Below are 14,868 nucleotides of genomic sequence, written 5' to 3'. Positions count from 1 at the left end.
CCAATTCATTCTGGGAAAAGAAAATGGTTGGAATTCAATGCTAGCCCTATTCAGAGTAGACCTATTGAAGTTAATAGACATGACTAACTTAGGTCTGTTCATTTCAATGGGTCTATTCTGAGTAGGACTTAGCTGAATGCAAGCCAGTGTCAGTTGCCCCATCATAATCACTATAAGGACCTTGGCTGCAGCCACCACGCTCACAGGCAGCAAGAAAGAAAAACAGTTTGGGGGCAGCAATCCAATATGTGTCTACTTAGACATACACTCCATTGAGTTCAATGGGACTTACTCTCAGGTAAGTGTGTATTGGATTGTAGCTTTAAAGAAAGAAAAGAGGGGGGAGAAAGAAACTGTGATTTGTGTGATGAAGAACAAAAAGAATGTGATTTGTATTAGTGACTGACTAAAAAAAAAAGGACTGCATTCCCCTAGGGTAAACACACCAGTGTCCCTGATGCACTGTGGATGTTCTTATCCAGAATTCACCAGCAGGGGTATCCCTGATGCACAATACTCACCCTAATCCTATTCTGGGAGGTCATTTCTCAAAGCAACTATTCCAGGGGTTCCCAAACTTTTTTCCCCACAGACCATTTGAAAATCACGGGCCACTTCATGATTTTTCTGCCTCTTGCAAGAATTGTAATTAGAGATGGAAGGATCTGTCATTTTTGGTTCTCTCCATTTCTAATTTTTCCAACCTTACATTCAGTTCACCACATTTCTGCAAAATTTCACAAAATTAAAGTTTTAAAATCCTCATGAAAATGCTTCAGCATTTTAGTGTAAATTTCTTCTAATAAGCACATATTTGTAGGCATTTTTAACAAATGTACACATTTTTGGCTAGCAGTTTCTACTAATATAATGCATGTTTGTATGCTGTTTTCACCGGTATATTCATTTTTAAGCACGTTTTCCCTTAATATGTGCATTTGGGTGGTTGGTGGCTGGGGAACTGGCTGGCATTGCTTAGGCAGGGATAGGGAACTGGTAGCCTTCCAGATGTTCTTAGACTACATCTCTGATTTAGAAGTTCGATTACAATCAAGCAGTATATAAATTTGGTTAATTTTTTTAAAAAACCCAATAAATAAGACAGTGGCACCACCACTCCCAGCAGCAGTGAGTTCCATAAATGAGGTCTGCATCGTGTGAAAAGGTGCCTACTTTCTCTTTGGTCAGCAATGTGTAAGCAACCACCCTACTGGATGCCCAAGGGCTGTAGCTCAGTGGCAGATCATCTGCCTTGCATGCAGAAGGTCCCAGGTGTAATCCCCAGCATCTCCTGGTAGGGCTGGGAGAGACTCCTGCCTGAAACCCTGCAGAGCCTCTGCCAGTCAGTGTAGACAGTATTGAGGTAGATGGACCAATCGTCTGACTCAGTACAAGACCACTTCCTATGTTCCTACTGGACGTCCATCCACTTCTTTGAAGTGAAGTCTTCTGCTCCAATTCCTGTGCAGTTCATCCTATCAGGATGATGCTGTGCTCAGTGGCCCCCAGCAAGCTGCCTCACCATCGTCCAGAAGGACAGGAATGGGGCTTTTCACCCCCCTCCTAAAATGCGAGGCAATCAATCTCCTTGGTCTGTGAACAAATAAACCATGCTTATCTCTTGACATCCTACTGAAAGCTAGGGCAAGGCCAGGAGCCTTGTGAGATCAGCAGTTTGGCACAGAGACAGCTCTGTCCTAGCCTTTCCTTCCCAAGGCCTCACTCAAGGAAGCTGATGCTCCCATAGAGATGATGGTTTCTTGTTAGCCACGATCAACTGTATTGGTTTCATTTGGGCAGGTTCTTTGGGTTCTCTCTGCCCATGCAGATGTATTTGCCTGGCCGGGAACTGCAGACCAAAACACAGCCATCCTTTACAATTCACACTTCTCAAGCTTTTGTAATGCAGTTCACCAGCCAAGTAATGTGTACAAAAATCTGATCCTAAGGTAAAGTGTGCATAACAGTGCATATATTCATGAAAATAGCATTAAAGATGCATTATATCCAGGGGAATTGCTATCCAAAAATGTGTATATTAGGCAAAATAGAATCAAAACATGTATATTAGTGGAAGTTCATTGATGAATTGTCAAGAAGACTTTTTTTTTTAATAGCAAATGGATGTGGAATGTGAAGAAATGAATTTAAGATCAGAGGAAATGAGAAAGTGAAAGAATCTGAAAGTGACAGATGCACCCATCCCTGTTTAAAGCCAAGCTGGAATTTGATCCTCAACTAGGAGAATCAGTGCTTAGAAACATTCTTATATGAAACTCCTAAGAGCCACTGCCTAGTCAGAGTAAAAAATATTGGACTAGTTTGAACACAAAGTCTCACATCATATAAGACCAGCTTTGTATGAGCCATGAAATAGGAATCACAGCTCAGCGGTAGAGCATGTGCTTTGCTTAGTAGATGGGACGCAGTTAACTGGTAGAGCATGCACTTTGCATGCAGAAGGTCCCAGGTTCAAGTCCCGACATCTCCAGGTAGGGCTGGGAGACTCCTCATTTGAAATCCTGAAAAGCCACTGCCAGTCAGTGCCAGCTACAGCCCTTCCCCAAAATTCATTTCTGACACCAGCATTTAGGATACATGCAAGAAGTCAAAGCTTCGACTTTCATGAACCAACATTTCCCGATCTTATATCTCCTTTCCTACCCACATGCTTTCCCTAACAATGCACCAGCAGAACTGGGCATCCCTTTATTCAGAAAAGCCACTGTTGTTGTTGTTGTTATGTGCCTCCAAGTCGACTACGACTTATGGCGACCCTATAAATCAGTGGCCTCCAAGAGCATCTGTCATGAACCACCCTGTTCAGATCTTGTAAGTTCAGGTCTGTGGCTTACTTTATGGAATCAATCCATCTCTTTTTTGGCCTGCCTCTTTTTCTACTCCCTGCTGTTTTTCCAAGCATTATTATCTTTTCTAATGAATCATGTCTTCTCATTATGTGTCCAAAGTATGATAACCTCAGCTTCATCATTTTAGCTTCTAGTGATAGTTTTGGTTTAATTTGTTCTAACACCCAATTATTTGTCTTTTTTGCAGTCCATGGTGTCCGCAAAGCTCTTCTCCAACACCACATTTCAAATGAGTTGATTTTTCTCTTATCAGCTTTTTTCACTGTCCAACTTTCACATCCATACAGAGAGATCAGAAATACCATGGTCTGAATGATCCTGACTTTAGTGTTCAGTGATACATCTTTACATTTGAGGACCTTTTCTAGTTCTCCCACAGCTGCCCTCCCCAGTCCTAGCTTTCTTCTGATTTCTTGACTATTGTCTCCATTTTGGTTAATGATTGTGCCAAGGTATTGATAATCCTTGACAAGTTCAATGTCCTCATTGTCAACTGTAAAGCATAAATCTTCTGTTGTCATTACTTTAGTCTTTTTGACGTTCAGCTGTAGTCCTGCTTTTGTGCGTTCCTCCTTAACTTTCATCAGCATTCGTTTCAAATCATTACTGGTTTCTGCTAGTAGTATGGTATCGTCTGCATATCTTAAATTATTGATATTTCTCCCTCCAATTTTCACACCTCCTTCTTCTTGGTCCAATCCTGCTTTCCGTATGTTATGTTCTGTGTATAGAGGAGTGACTTGTAGCGGAGATTGGATGCCTGTTGGACTTAAGATATTCTGGTGTAGTTTTGGGGTGGGGGGCTTGCTTGATTGGTGGATAAGGAGGGGGCATGTGCAGACCGGAGGGGAGTACCATGGGGAGGGTGGGGGGCCACAATATTAAAAGGCTAGGCGGCAGATCCTGGAAAGGTGCAGGTGGCAGGCCACGCCAGTTTAGGGGAACAAGGGATAGATGCATAATATCCATCCCCTGCTCCGGGCCTGTCCATAACCAGAAGATAACTGGGGGACTCAGGACTCCATCCGACCTTCGTCTGCTGTTATGTAACGCCAGGTCTGTGGCACAAAAAACAACACTCATCCATGATATGATCCTGGATGAGAACGCAGACCTGATGTGTATTATGGAGACCTGGCTGGATGAAGCCTCAGCTCTTACACTTGAGGCCATGTGTCCAGCTAGTTTCCGATACGCACAGCAGCCGAGGGTTGGTAGGCGGGGAGGGGGAGTGGCAGTCATCTATTGGGGGTCCTTGGTTTTTGCCAGACCCTCTCTCCATGAGATCAAGTTTGTTGACTGCATGTACTGGAGGTTGGGCCCAAAGGGCAGTTTAGGGATTCTACTTGTGTACCACCCACCCCGCTGCACAGCAGACTCCCTGACCGAGGTGCTCGAGGTGGTTGCAGGCGTGCGGATGCTCTCCCCCAGCCTATTAGGTCTGGGGGACTTCAATGTGCACGCCGAGACCGTCCTCACTGGAGCCCCTCGAGATTTCATGGAAACCATGACTTCCTGAGAACTGCACCTTAGTAATACAGAGCCCACCCATGTAGCCGGTCATGCTCTTGACCTTGTGTTTGTCTCGGGAGGGGAGGGAAATGATCTGGAAATGGGGACTGTCGTTTCCAACCCCGTGTCATGGTCAGATCACTACCTGGTGACTATGGACCTCGTAATGCCACACACCCTCCGCAGGGGACAAGGACCTATTCGGATGGTCCGTCCCAGACGCCTGATGGATCCTAAAGGATTCCTGAATGCGCTGGGAGATTTGGAGCTTGCTGAAGGACGCCCAGTCGAAACCCTGGTGATGGAGTGGAATAGGAAAATCACTAGGGCAGTAGACCAGGTGGCTCCGAAACGTCCTCTCTCCCTGAATAGAACTCAGATAGCACCCTGGTATACACCACGGCTGCGGACCTGAGACAGGAGGTGAGACGACTAGAGCACCGGTGGTGGAAATCTCGCTCTGAAGACGATCGGACACTGGTTAGAGCAGCAATAGCTGCCTACCAGGTGGAAACAAAGGCAACAAAGAGGGAATTCTTTGCTGCCTCTATTGCGTCTGCAGAGTGCTGTCCCAGGAGGTTGTTCCAAGTGGTCCGAAGCCTGGTCGGTCCAGTTGCTCAGGAACCCATGGAACATTCTAAAGCCTCCTGTGACACATTTGCTAAACACTTTGCCGATAAAATCGAGCGCCTGAAGAGCATGACTCCATACGCCGTGGATACAGGAAGTGAGCCAGAGTCGGCCAGTTGCATTCCGGTTAAATGGTGGGATCGGTTTCAGCCTCTTCCCTCTGAGGAAGTGGACAAGGTGCTCTCTTCTGTGAAGCCAACCACCTGTCTGTTTGACCCTTGCCCTTCGTGGCTCATTATGAGCTGCAAAGAGAAGCTGAGCGAAGGGATCAAGGCAGTGGTAAATGCATCCTTGGAAGAGGGTGCAATGCCAGCAGCCCTCAAGCTGGCAGTAATAAAGCCTATCTTGAAAAAGTCCTCCTTGGATCCCCAAGAGTTGAATAACTTCCGCCCAGTCTCTAACTTACCATTCTTGGGCAAGGTGATTGAGTGAGTGGTGGCCAAACAGTTACAGACCCACTTGGATGAAGCAGATTATCTCGATCCATTCCAATCGGGCTTCAGGACTGGACATGGAACTGAAACAGCCTTGGTCGCCCTGGTGGATGATATGAGGAGGGCGTTGGATAGGGGAGAATATACCTTCCTCGTCCTCCTGGACCTCTCAGTGGCTTTCAATACCGTTGACCACGGTATCCTTTTAGATCGCCTGGAGGGATTAGGAATAGGGGGCACTGTTTTACGGTGGCTCCGTTCCTATCTCTCAGACAGGCATCAACGGGTGGCATTGGGGGATGAGGTTTCAGACCCTTGGCCTCTTAATTGTGGAGTCCCACAGGGTTCTATCCTCTCCCCCATGCTATTCAACATCTATGTAAAGCCGCTGGGGGCCATCATCAGGAGATTTGGGCTGCAGTGTCATCAATATGCGGATGACACCCAGCTCTATCTCTCGTTTAAATCCTCACCAGAGTTGGCTGTGAACACCGTGTCCAAGTGCCTGGAAGCCGTAAGTGGATGGATGGGAGGGAATAGGCTGAAACTAAACCCCGATAAGACCGAGGTGTTACTCGTGGGAGACAAAAGAAGGTTAGGAGATATAGACCTGGTGTTCAATGGGGTAAGATTACCCCTGAAAGACCAGGTCCACAGCCTTGGGGTCATTCTTAACTCCCAGCTGTCCATGGAGGCTCAGATTTCGGCAGTGAGCCGGGCAGCTTGGTATCAATTACATCTAATACAGAGGCTGCAACCCGACCTTCCTATCCATCTGATCCCATGGGTGATACATGACCTGGTCTCCTCCCGCTTAGACTACTGTAATGCGCTCTATGTGGGGTTACCCTTGAAAACGGTCCGGAAATTACAGCTGATACAGAATGCAGCGGCACGTTTGATTAAGAACAGCCGTCACTGTGATCATATTACTCCGGTGTTGGTAGATCTACACTGGCTGCCAGTTGTTTACCGGGCCCAATTCAAGGTGTTGGTGTTAACCTTTAAAGCCCTATACGGTTTTGGCCCAGTTTATCTGAAGGAGCACCTCCAGCGTCACCAATTATGCCGCCCGACGAGATCAGCCATACAAGACCTCCTCTCGGTCCCACCAGTTAAAATAGCTAGGCTGGTGCGGACCAGAGAGAGGGCATTTTCGATTGTGGCCCCCACCCTCTGGAATTCCCTTCCTTTCGATCTTCGCCATGTCCCCTCCCTGATAGGTTTCCGCCGGGCCTTGAAGACCTGGCTGTTCAGGCAGGCCTACGGGATCTCCGGGGTAGATTAGCTTTTAATGCCATTATTAACTGGAAGGGTGGTGTTTAGATTAATTATTGATTGTGGTTCTCATTGTTTTTATATTGTATTTTACTGTGTTATGTACGTCGCCTAGAGTGGCCATTCATTCGGCCAGATAGGCGACTCATAAATAAAATTTTATTTTATTATTATTATAAATAAATAGGGTGGTAAAATACACCCCTGTCTCACACCCTTTCCGATGGGGAACCAATCGGTTTCTCCATATTCTGTCCTTACAGTAGCCTCTTGTGCAGAGCATAGGTTGTGCATCAGGACAATCAGATGTTGTGGCACCCCCATTTCTTTTAAAGCATTCCATAGTTTTTCATGATCTACACAGTCAAAGCCTTTGCTGTAGTCTATAAAGCACAGGGTGATTTTCTTCTGAAAGTTCTTGGTCCGTTCCATTATCCAATGTATGTTTGCGATATGATCTCTGGTACCTCTTCTCTTTCTTAATCCAGCTTGGACGTCTGACATTTCTCGCTCCATATATGGTAAGAGCCTTTGTTGTAGAATCCTGAGCATTACTTTACTTGCGTGGGATATTAAGGCAATAGTTCAGTAATTACTACATTCTCTGGGATCCCCTTTCTTTGGAAGTGGGATACATATTGAACGCTTGCAGTCTGTGGGCCATTGTTTAGTTTTCCATATTTCTTAACAGATTTTTGTCACAATGTGGACAGATTCAGTCTCAGTAGCTTGTAGCAACTCTATTGCAGAGCTTGGAATATTACTTTTAAAATGTAATAAATTACAGTTACAGTTACATGGCCAAAAAAGTAGTAATTACTGTTACAATTGCAATTGGTCTGAAAGTAACTGATTACTTTACTTTTCCTCCAAAGCAATCACTACAATTACATTTCAGTTACTTTAAAAAAATGCCTACAAGGTGCTGGTCTTGGCTGCTGCACACTAAGTCACATAAAACAACATTAAAAATAAACATACACACAGAGAGGTAGTAGAATAATTCTTTTTATCCATAAGATAGCAATGGTGGTCTCTCCACCGGTAAGGGTGGTGGGGAGGGAGGCTGAGGCCGCTACTCACATCTTTGCATGTCAAACCAAGTGCAACCCCCCTCCCCCACTCAGCCAGCCAGGATCATCTCTCTCACTTAACCACCTCCCAGACCCTGCACTGCCACCAACTAAGGGACACTCACTGAAGCAAACATTTTCCCCTGAGATGCAAAAAAGTTAAAATACTGCAAATGCAGCACAGTAGCCAGTGGAGGCCACTGTATGCCAAGTGCAAACACAGTATTCACACACACACACACACACACACACACACACAAACGCGTTGTCATCTGTGACCTCCACAGTTCTTTATCTCCATTCTGCTGCTGCCTCCTTCTCCTCCTTCATCCATGTTCTTGACCTCCGGATCCTTTTTCCCTCCGCTCCATTCTTCACCACCACTATCAATTTTTTTAAATAATTGTTTTCTCCACTCCACCCGTCTCACTCTCTGCCTCCTCCCTCATCGCCTCCTACCCACCTACAGAGCATGAGGAAAGAGCAACACTGCACAGAAGCCCAGTTTGAGGCACATGATTTTCATCCACAAATCAGAGGAGCAGAAGACTTCCCCTGCTCAAAAGTAATTCTGGAAACGTTACAATTACTCCACAAAAGGAGTAAAATTACTCCTAGTTCTATTACAATCAAAATGTAAAGGAGTTACCCACTCTTTACTCAAAAAAGTAATGAATTACAAGTAAGTCATTACTTGTAACTAGTTACTTCCAAGCTCTGCTCTGTTGGTATGCCTTCTATTCCTGGTGATTTGTTTCTTTCAAGAATTTTAAGAGCAGCTTTCACCTCACATTCTAAAATTTCTGGTTCTTCATCATATGGTCCCTCCGTGAATGAATCTGTCATCCTGTCATCTCTTTTATAGAGTTCTTCAGTGTATTGCTTCCATCTTCCTTTTATTTCATCTCGGTCAGTGTGTTCCCATGTTGATTACTCGTGGTTTAAATTTCCCTTTCATTTCTCTAATCTTTTGGAACAGGGCTCTAGTTCTTCCCATTTTGTTGTCCTTTTCTATTTCTATACAATAACTATTGTAATAGTTTTCTTTGTCCCTACATACATACTACATACATACTACATACATACTACATACATACATACTAGTCGTTGTATAGTTGCATTTAGGGTTCTGACTGTGTTTCTATCTCCTTTTGGTTTTGCTTTCCTTCTCTCTTTAACCATTTGAAGAGTTTCTTCAGTCATTCATCGAGGTCTTTCTCTCTTTTTAAGTAGAGGTATTGCCTTTTTGCATTCTTCCCTGATAATGTCCCTGACTTCATTCCATAGTTCTTCTGGTTCTCTGTCAACTAAGTTTAAAGCCTCAAACCTGTTCCTTATTTGATCTTTATATTCTTCTGGGATGTTATTTAAATTGTATTTTTGGCATTATGAGTGCTTTGTTGTTGTTCTTTAGCTTTACTCTGATTTTCAATACAATCAGTTCATGATCTGTAGCACAGTCTCCTCCTGGTCTTGTTTTTGCAGAAAGTATGGAACTTCTCCATCTTCTCTTTCCAATTATATAATCAATTTGATTCCTATATTGACCATCTGGTGACGTCCACGTGTACAGTCGTCTTTTTGGTTGTTCAAAAAATGTGTTGGCAAGAAACAAATTATTGGCTTCACAGAATTCAATAAGTCTTTCTCCTGCTTCATTTCTGTCACCTAAGCCCCATTGCCCCACAATTCCTAGTTCTTCTCTGTTCCCTACTTTTGCATTCCAGTCCCCCATGATTATCATCATATCTTGTTTTGGTGTGTGATCAATTTCCTCCTGTACTTCTGCATAAAATCTCTCCAATTCCTCTTCTTCTGCGTTTGACATTGGAGCGTAGACTTGGATGATGGTTATGTTGATAGGTTTCCCGTTTAATCTCATTGATATCACTCGCTCAGACCTTGTGTTGTAGCTCCTAATTGCTTTTGCTACATCACTTCTCACTATTAAAGCAACCCCATTTCTTCTTGATTTCTCATTTCCTGCATAAAATATTTTGTAGTTGCCTGATTGAAAATGTCCCATTCCAGTCCATTTTAATTCACTCACGCCAAGTATTGTAATGTTGATACGCTCCATTTCTTGCTTGACAATTTCTAACTTTCCCTAGTTCATGCTTCTCACATTCCATGTTCCTATTGTGTGCATTGTACAACTCCGGACTCTCCTTTCGCATCTGTGCGCATCAGCCTCTGGGCTTCCTTTTGGCTTTGACCCAGCTGCGGCATTAGTCACAGCGCTACTCGTACTTGTCCTTTGTTCTTCCCCAGTAGCTCAGTGAGTTCCTTCTGACCTGGGGGTCTCATCTTCCAGCACTATCTCGTGTTGCATTTTGGATACTCTGTTCATAGGGTTTTCGTGGTAAGAGGTATTCAGAGGTGGTTTGAATGCATCTTAGTCTGGTATCTCAGCTTTGACCATTCCGCCATGGGTGCCCCTGCAAGGAGTCTAGCCTCTTGGTCTAGACTCCTGACGGCATTGCTCTCAGCTTCTTCAACACTCTCAACCCCCCTCACCACATTAAGGTGTGCATCCTAAAGGGGGAGAAAAGCCACTAGTGACTGGGAAAGCATCCTGGCCTGAGGCAGGCAGGGAGGAGGACAAGGCCCCTCAGCTGTGATCCTGCTGACCTTTTTGTACGCAAAACACTTGCATTTTGCTCGGCGACAAATCAGAGAGGAGGGAGGGAAGAGTGCAATACGGTTTGGAAAGTGAAGGCAAGGTCACTCACAGGCAACAGTGCAGGATCTGTTTGAACCAAAACAGCTGTTTTCTGAGCTGACACATGGGGAAAGAGATTGGCATGTACAATCTGGCCAAGGTTAGAGGGGGCTGGGTAGGAGATTCTTTCCAAATTGCTTAGAGTGTAAGAACATCAGAAGAGCCCTGTGGTTCAAGCCAGTGGCCCATCTAGTCCAACATCCTCTTATCACAGTGGCCCCCAGATGCCTATGGGAAGCCTACAAGCAGGACCTGAGCACAACGGCCCTTGGGAACAGTCAGGAGCACTGGGCTGCTTATAGGACTGTGCACTGGGTTCATCGGAGTCCCGGCCAAATTGGGTCCATTGAGATGCTTTTGGGCCTCAGCCGTGTCGAGTTCTGATAGCCACGGATTGCTACGGGTTGGTTTGGTGGCCTTGAATGGCCTGGGGCTGTCAGGGGGCAGGGCAACGGGCAGGAAGAAAGGCAGCTGCGGCTCTCCTACCTGCCTGATGAGTAGCAATCCCCCAGGCATGCAGGTGTACAGGATCATTCCCTCTGCTCATGAGCTGAGAAAGTTATCCTGGAGGGCCCTATTTCTCAAGGGGCTTTCCTGCAGGAAGGCCGTTTGCAACACTAAATTGACCTTGATCTCAGTCAGGGGAGGAGAGGAGATGCAATGTCGACCCAGGGTGGGTCAGCCTCAGAGCTTGGAAGATTACTTTTTAAAAGTAATAAATTACAGTTACAGTTACATGGCCCAAAAAAGTAGTAATTACTGTTACAATTGCAATTGGTCTGAAAGTAACTGATTACTTTATTTTTTCCTCCAAAGTAATCACTATAATTACATTTCAGTTACTTTAAAAAATGCCTACAAGGTGCTGGCTTTGGCTGCTGTACACTAAGTCACATAAAACAACATTAAAAATAAACATACACACGGAGAGGTAGTAGAATAATTCTTTTTATCCATAAGATAGCAATGGTGGTCTCTCCACCGGTAAGGGTGGTGGGGAGGGAGGCTGAGGCCGCTACTCACATCTTTGCATGTCAAACCAAGTGCAACCCCCCTCCCCCACTCAGCCAGCCAGGATCATCTCTCTCACTTAACCACCTCCCAGACCCTGCACTGCCACCAACTAAGGGACACTCACTGAAGCAAACATTTTCCCCTGAGATGCAAAAAAGTTAAAATACTGCAAATGCAGCACAGTAGCCAGTGGAGGCCACTGTATGCCAAGTGCAAACACAGTATTCACACACACACACACACACACAAACGCGTTGTCATCTGTGACCTCCACAGTTCTTTATCTCCATTCTGCTGCTGCCTCCTTCTCCTCCTTTATCCATGTTCTTGACCTCTGGATCCTTTTTCCCTCCGCTCCATTCTTCACCACCACTATCCATTTTTTTAAATAATTGTTTTCTCCACTCCACCCCGTCTCACTCTCTGCCTCCTCCCTCATCGCCTCCTACCCACCTACAGAGCATGAGGAAAGAGCAACACTGCACAGAAGCCCAGTTTGAGGCACATGATTTTCATCCACAAATCAGAGGAGCAGAAGACTTCCCCTGCTCAAAAGTAATTCTGGAAACGTTGCAATTACTCCACAAAAGTAGTAAAATTACTCCTAGTTCTATTACAATCAAAATGTAAAGGAATTACCCACTCCTTACTCAAAAAAGTAATGAATTACAAGTAATTCATTATTTGTAACTAGTTACTTCCAAGTTGTGGTCAGCATGATGCCGCTCTCCAGACTGGAGCCATGGGGTGAACGGGGTGGTGGTGTCTGTGCATACCCCTACTTACAATCTGCCTGTGATTCATTGCATCCTTATAATTACATTTTTATTATATTGTTTTCATTACTTTATTAAATGTAATGAAAAGGGAGAAGCAGAGCCAGCCCTAATGTTAGGCAGAATGCAGCAGCTGATTTAGGGTGTCACCAAAGGTCAGCAAATAGTTAGCTAGTGAATAAACCCTTGAATGACGCAGGACCCAAACAGTTGTAAAAGTGCCTCTCCTGCCACATGTTGACCTGTGTCTTAAGGTCAGCAGGGGGAGGCCTTGCTTGTGGTTCTTCCCCAGGGGGTTGCCCATTACACAGTGATGCAAAGCAGGGCATTCTCTGCACTAGCACCCCAACTGTAGAACTCCCTCCCATTAGTACTATGATTAACCTCTCAGTAGGGAGAGATTATCGCTCAGTGCTAGAGAATCTGCCTTGCATGCAGAAGGTCCCAGCTCCAATCCCAGGCATCTCCAGGTACGGCTGGAAGATAACCCTTCCTGAAACCTTGGACAGCTGCTTTATTTATTTATCCAGGCTGATGGAAGATAATGTATGAACACATATGAACATTTGAGTCTTTAACTAAATTATTGGAAGTATTTCGCTGCATCAAATGTTTTAGTTATGATTTTAGGGTTTTTATTTGATTTCACGTGATTGCTTTGTAAACTGCCCTGTGATAGTTATACAGCCTGTTTCAGAAATGAAACAAATAAATGATTGATTGATGATTACTGTATTTTTTACTCCCAAGGAAACATGGGATTTTATCAGTCTCAGGTGCCAGAATAATGTAACCAGCCACGAGTACCTTGACCTGGGGAGGGGGAGAGACATCTCAGGCAGCAGACTGTCTTGGGCTGGCCCTGGCCCTTGTTCTCATGGCATACATGTTTGCTGTGTGCGTGCTTGATTATTTATTTATGCACTGCTTAATTGCCAGGGTAGTTTCTAAGTTATATGGCCAATTACAAAACACACACACATAACTAAAATACACAATAAAGCAAGTGTTGTTGTATAAATTTGTATGTTTGTTAAACAGAGAACAGCGGTCTGAAATGCGTGTGTGCATTTACCTAAGAAAGCAGGCTTTTACCCTGCATTGAGATCACTGAGACTTAAGACTTAGTAAAATAAGAAAAGCTACTTTATTTATAGAAATACATAGTAGATAGAAAGGCATACCTAGTTCTAACTAACTAACTAAGTTGAAGGCTCAGTGCCCCGGCTTGGGAGTTGCCCTCATAGCTAGGAGAGAGAGAGCAGAGACAAAGGTGTCTCCTCTCTCCCGGACAGTCCGAGAAGAGAAGAGAGGAAAGGACGGAAGGAGGAGGGGCAGATAAGCTTCCTTGAGATGTATCAGTCTAACAATGGAAGGAAGTCAGTCTGAGCATCACAGGTAAAGGTAATCAAGCCTATCCATCTGGAGGACCCTATCTCCCTTCTGGAACATAAACAAAAGAACAAAACAGGAGTTGATCTAGCCCCACTCCCAACAACAAGCCCCTCCGTAAAGCACAACAATCAAAATAGGAGATTCAAGTCAGGAGATCAGGGCTACACTTATCTAAACGGGTGTGTCTTCAAGAGCCACTGGAATGCCAATACTGATGTGGCCTCTCATATTACAGCAGGGAGGGGACTCCACAATGCTGGTGGCACCTGAGAAAAAGCCTGCCTCCACATTATCACCATCAGGCCATGGCAAAACTAACCGGGGTCTATTTCTTGACCTTTATGCTCTTACCAGGAAATAATTCCCATTTCTTTCTCCTTCTGCTTTCCTGTGCTTGGCAGGAGATGGAAAATTACCGCACAGCCATGCAGAGGATGGCGGATGATATCCTGTCCTTGCGCCAGCACATTACCAACCTGGAAGCTGAGAACAGCACCCTGCGACGCAACCTGGCCATGCATGAGGACGTGGGCCGTGCCCTGTTCCATGACATAGACGTTGATGTCATGACAAAGGCAGAAATTGTGGACAGGATATGTAAGGGGATTGTCCACTTCTCCTTGGCCAACCCATTTGAGGCACAGAGACACAGGAAGGGATAAGTGAAGTTCCTCCTGATGGGAAGAATGTAATGCTGGTTGGGTAGCAGCCAGACAGGGTAGACTCTTATACATCACCACTAGCCACGATTGCTATGTTCTGGCTCCACTGTCAGAGGCAGGATGTCTCTGAGACTCTGATGCTGGGAATCACAAGTGGGGACAGTGCTGATGTGCCCAGGTCCTGCTTGCAGACTTTTTATTGAGGGGTCTGTTTGGTCACTGTGAGAACAGGATGTTGGTTTAGATGATCCTTTGGCCTGATCCATCAGGGCTCTTGGTATGTCATTTTAGCCAAACCCAACCTACCATTCTGCAGCTTTGCTGGGCAGCTACTGTACAGCTCAGAGGTGGAGCATGCAATTTGCATGAAGAAGGTCTCACGTTCAATCCCTGCCATCTCCATTTTGAAAAATCTGAGGTGTGTGAAAGTCGCTTGCCAGAGACCCTTGAAATGTGCTGCCAGAGTAGGCAATATCAGACTAGATAGTCCAATGGTCTCATC

The 14,868-nt window shown here is 45.1% G+C and overlaps 1 protein-coding gene across 2 annotated transcripts in view; it reads left to right on the top strand.

Annotated features, from left to right (window-relative positions):
* CCDC33 (coiled-coil domain containing 33) overlaps positions 1-14,868 on the top strand; it is a 181,491-nt gene that overhangs the window by 146,812 nt on the left and 19,811 nt on the right. For both annotated transcript variants that reach the window (XM_061595008.1, XM_061595007.1), the window contains exon 13: positions 14,106-14,301. In XM_061595008.1, coding sequence (XP_061450992.1) covers positions 14,106-14,301 — 196 coding nt within the window. The remainder of the gene's footprint in view (positions 1-14,105; positions 14,302-14,868) is intronic.

The sequence above is a fragment of the Rhineura floridana genome, chromosome 14 (genome assembly GCF_030035675.1).
Source record: "Rhineura floridana isolate rRhiFlo1 chromosome 14, rRhiFlo1.hap2, whole genome shotgun sequence".
Classification (NCBI taxonomy): Eukaryota; Metazoa; Chordata; class Lepidosauria; order Squamata; family Rhineuridae; genus Rhineura; species Rhineura floridana.
The sequence above is the reverse complement of the archived record's forward strand: the minus strand, read 5'-3'. Positions and strand labels throughout refer to the sequence as shown.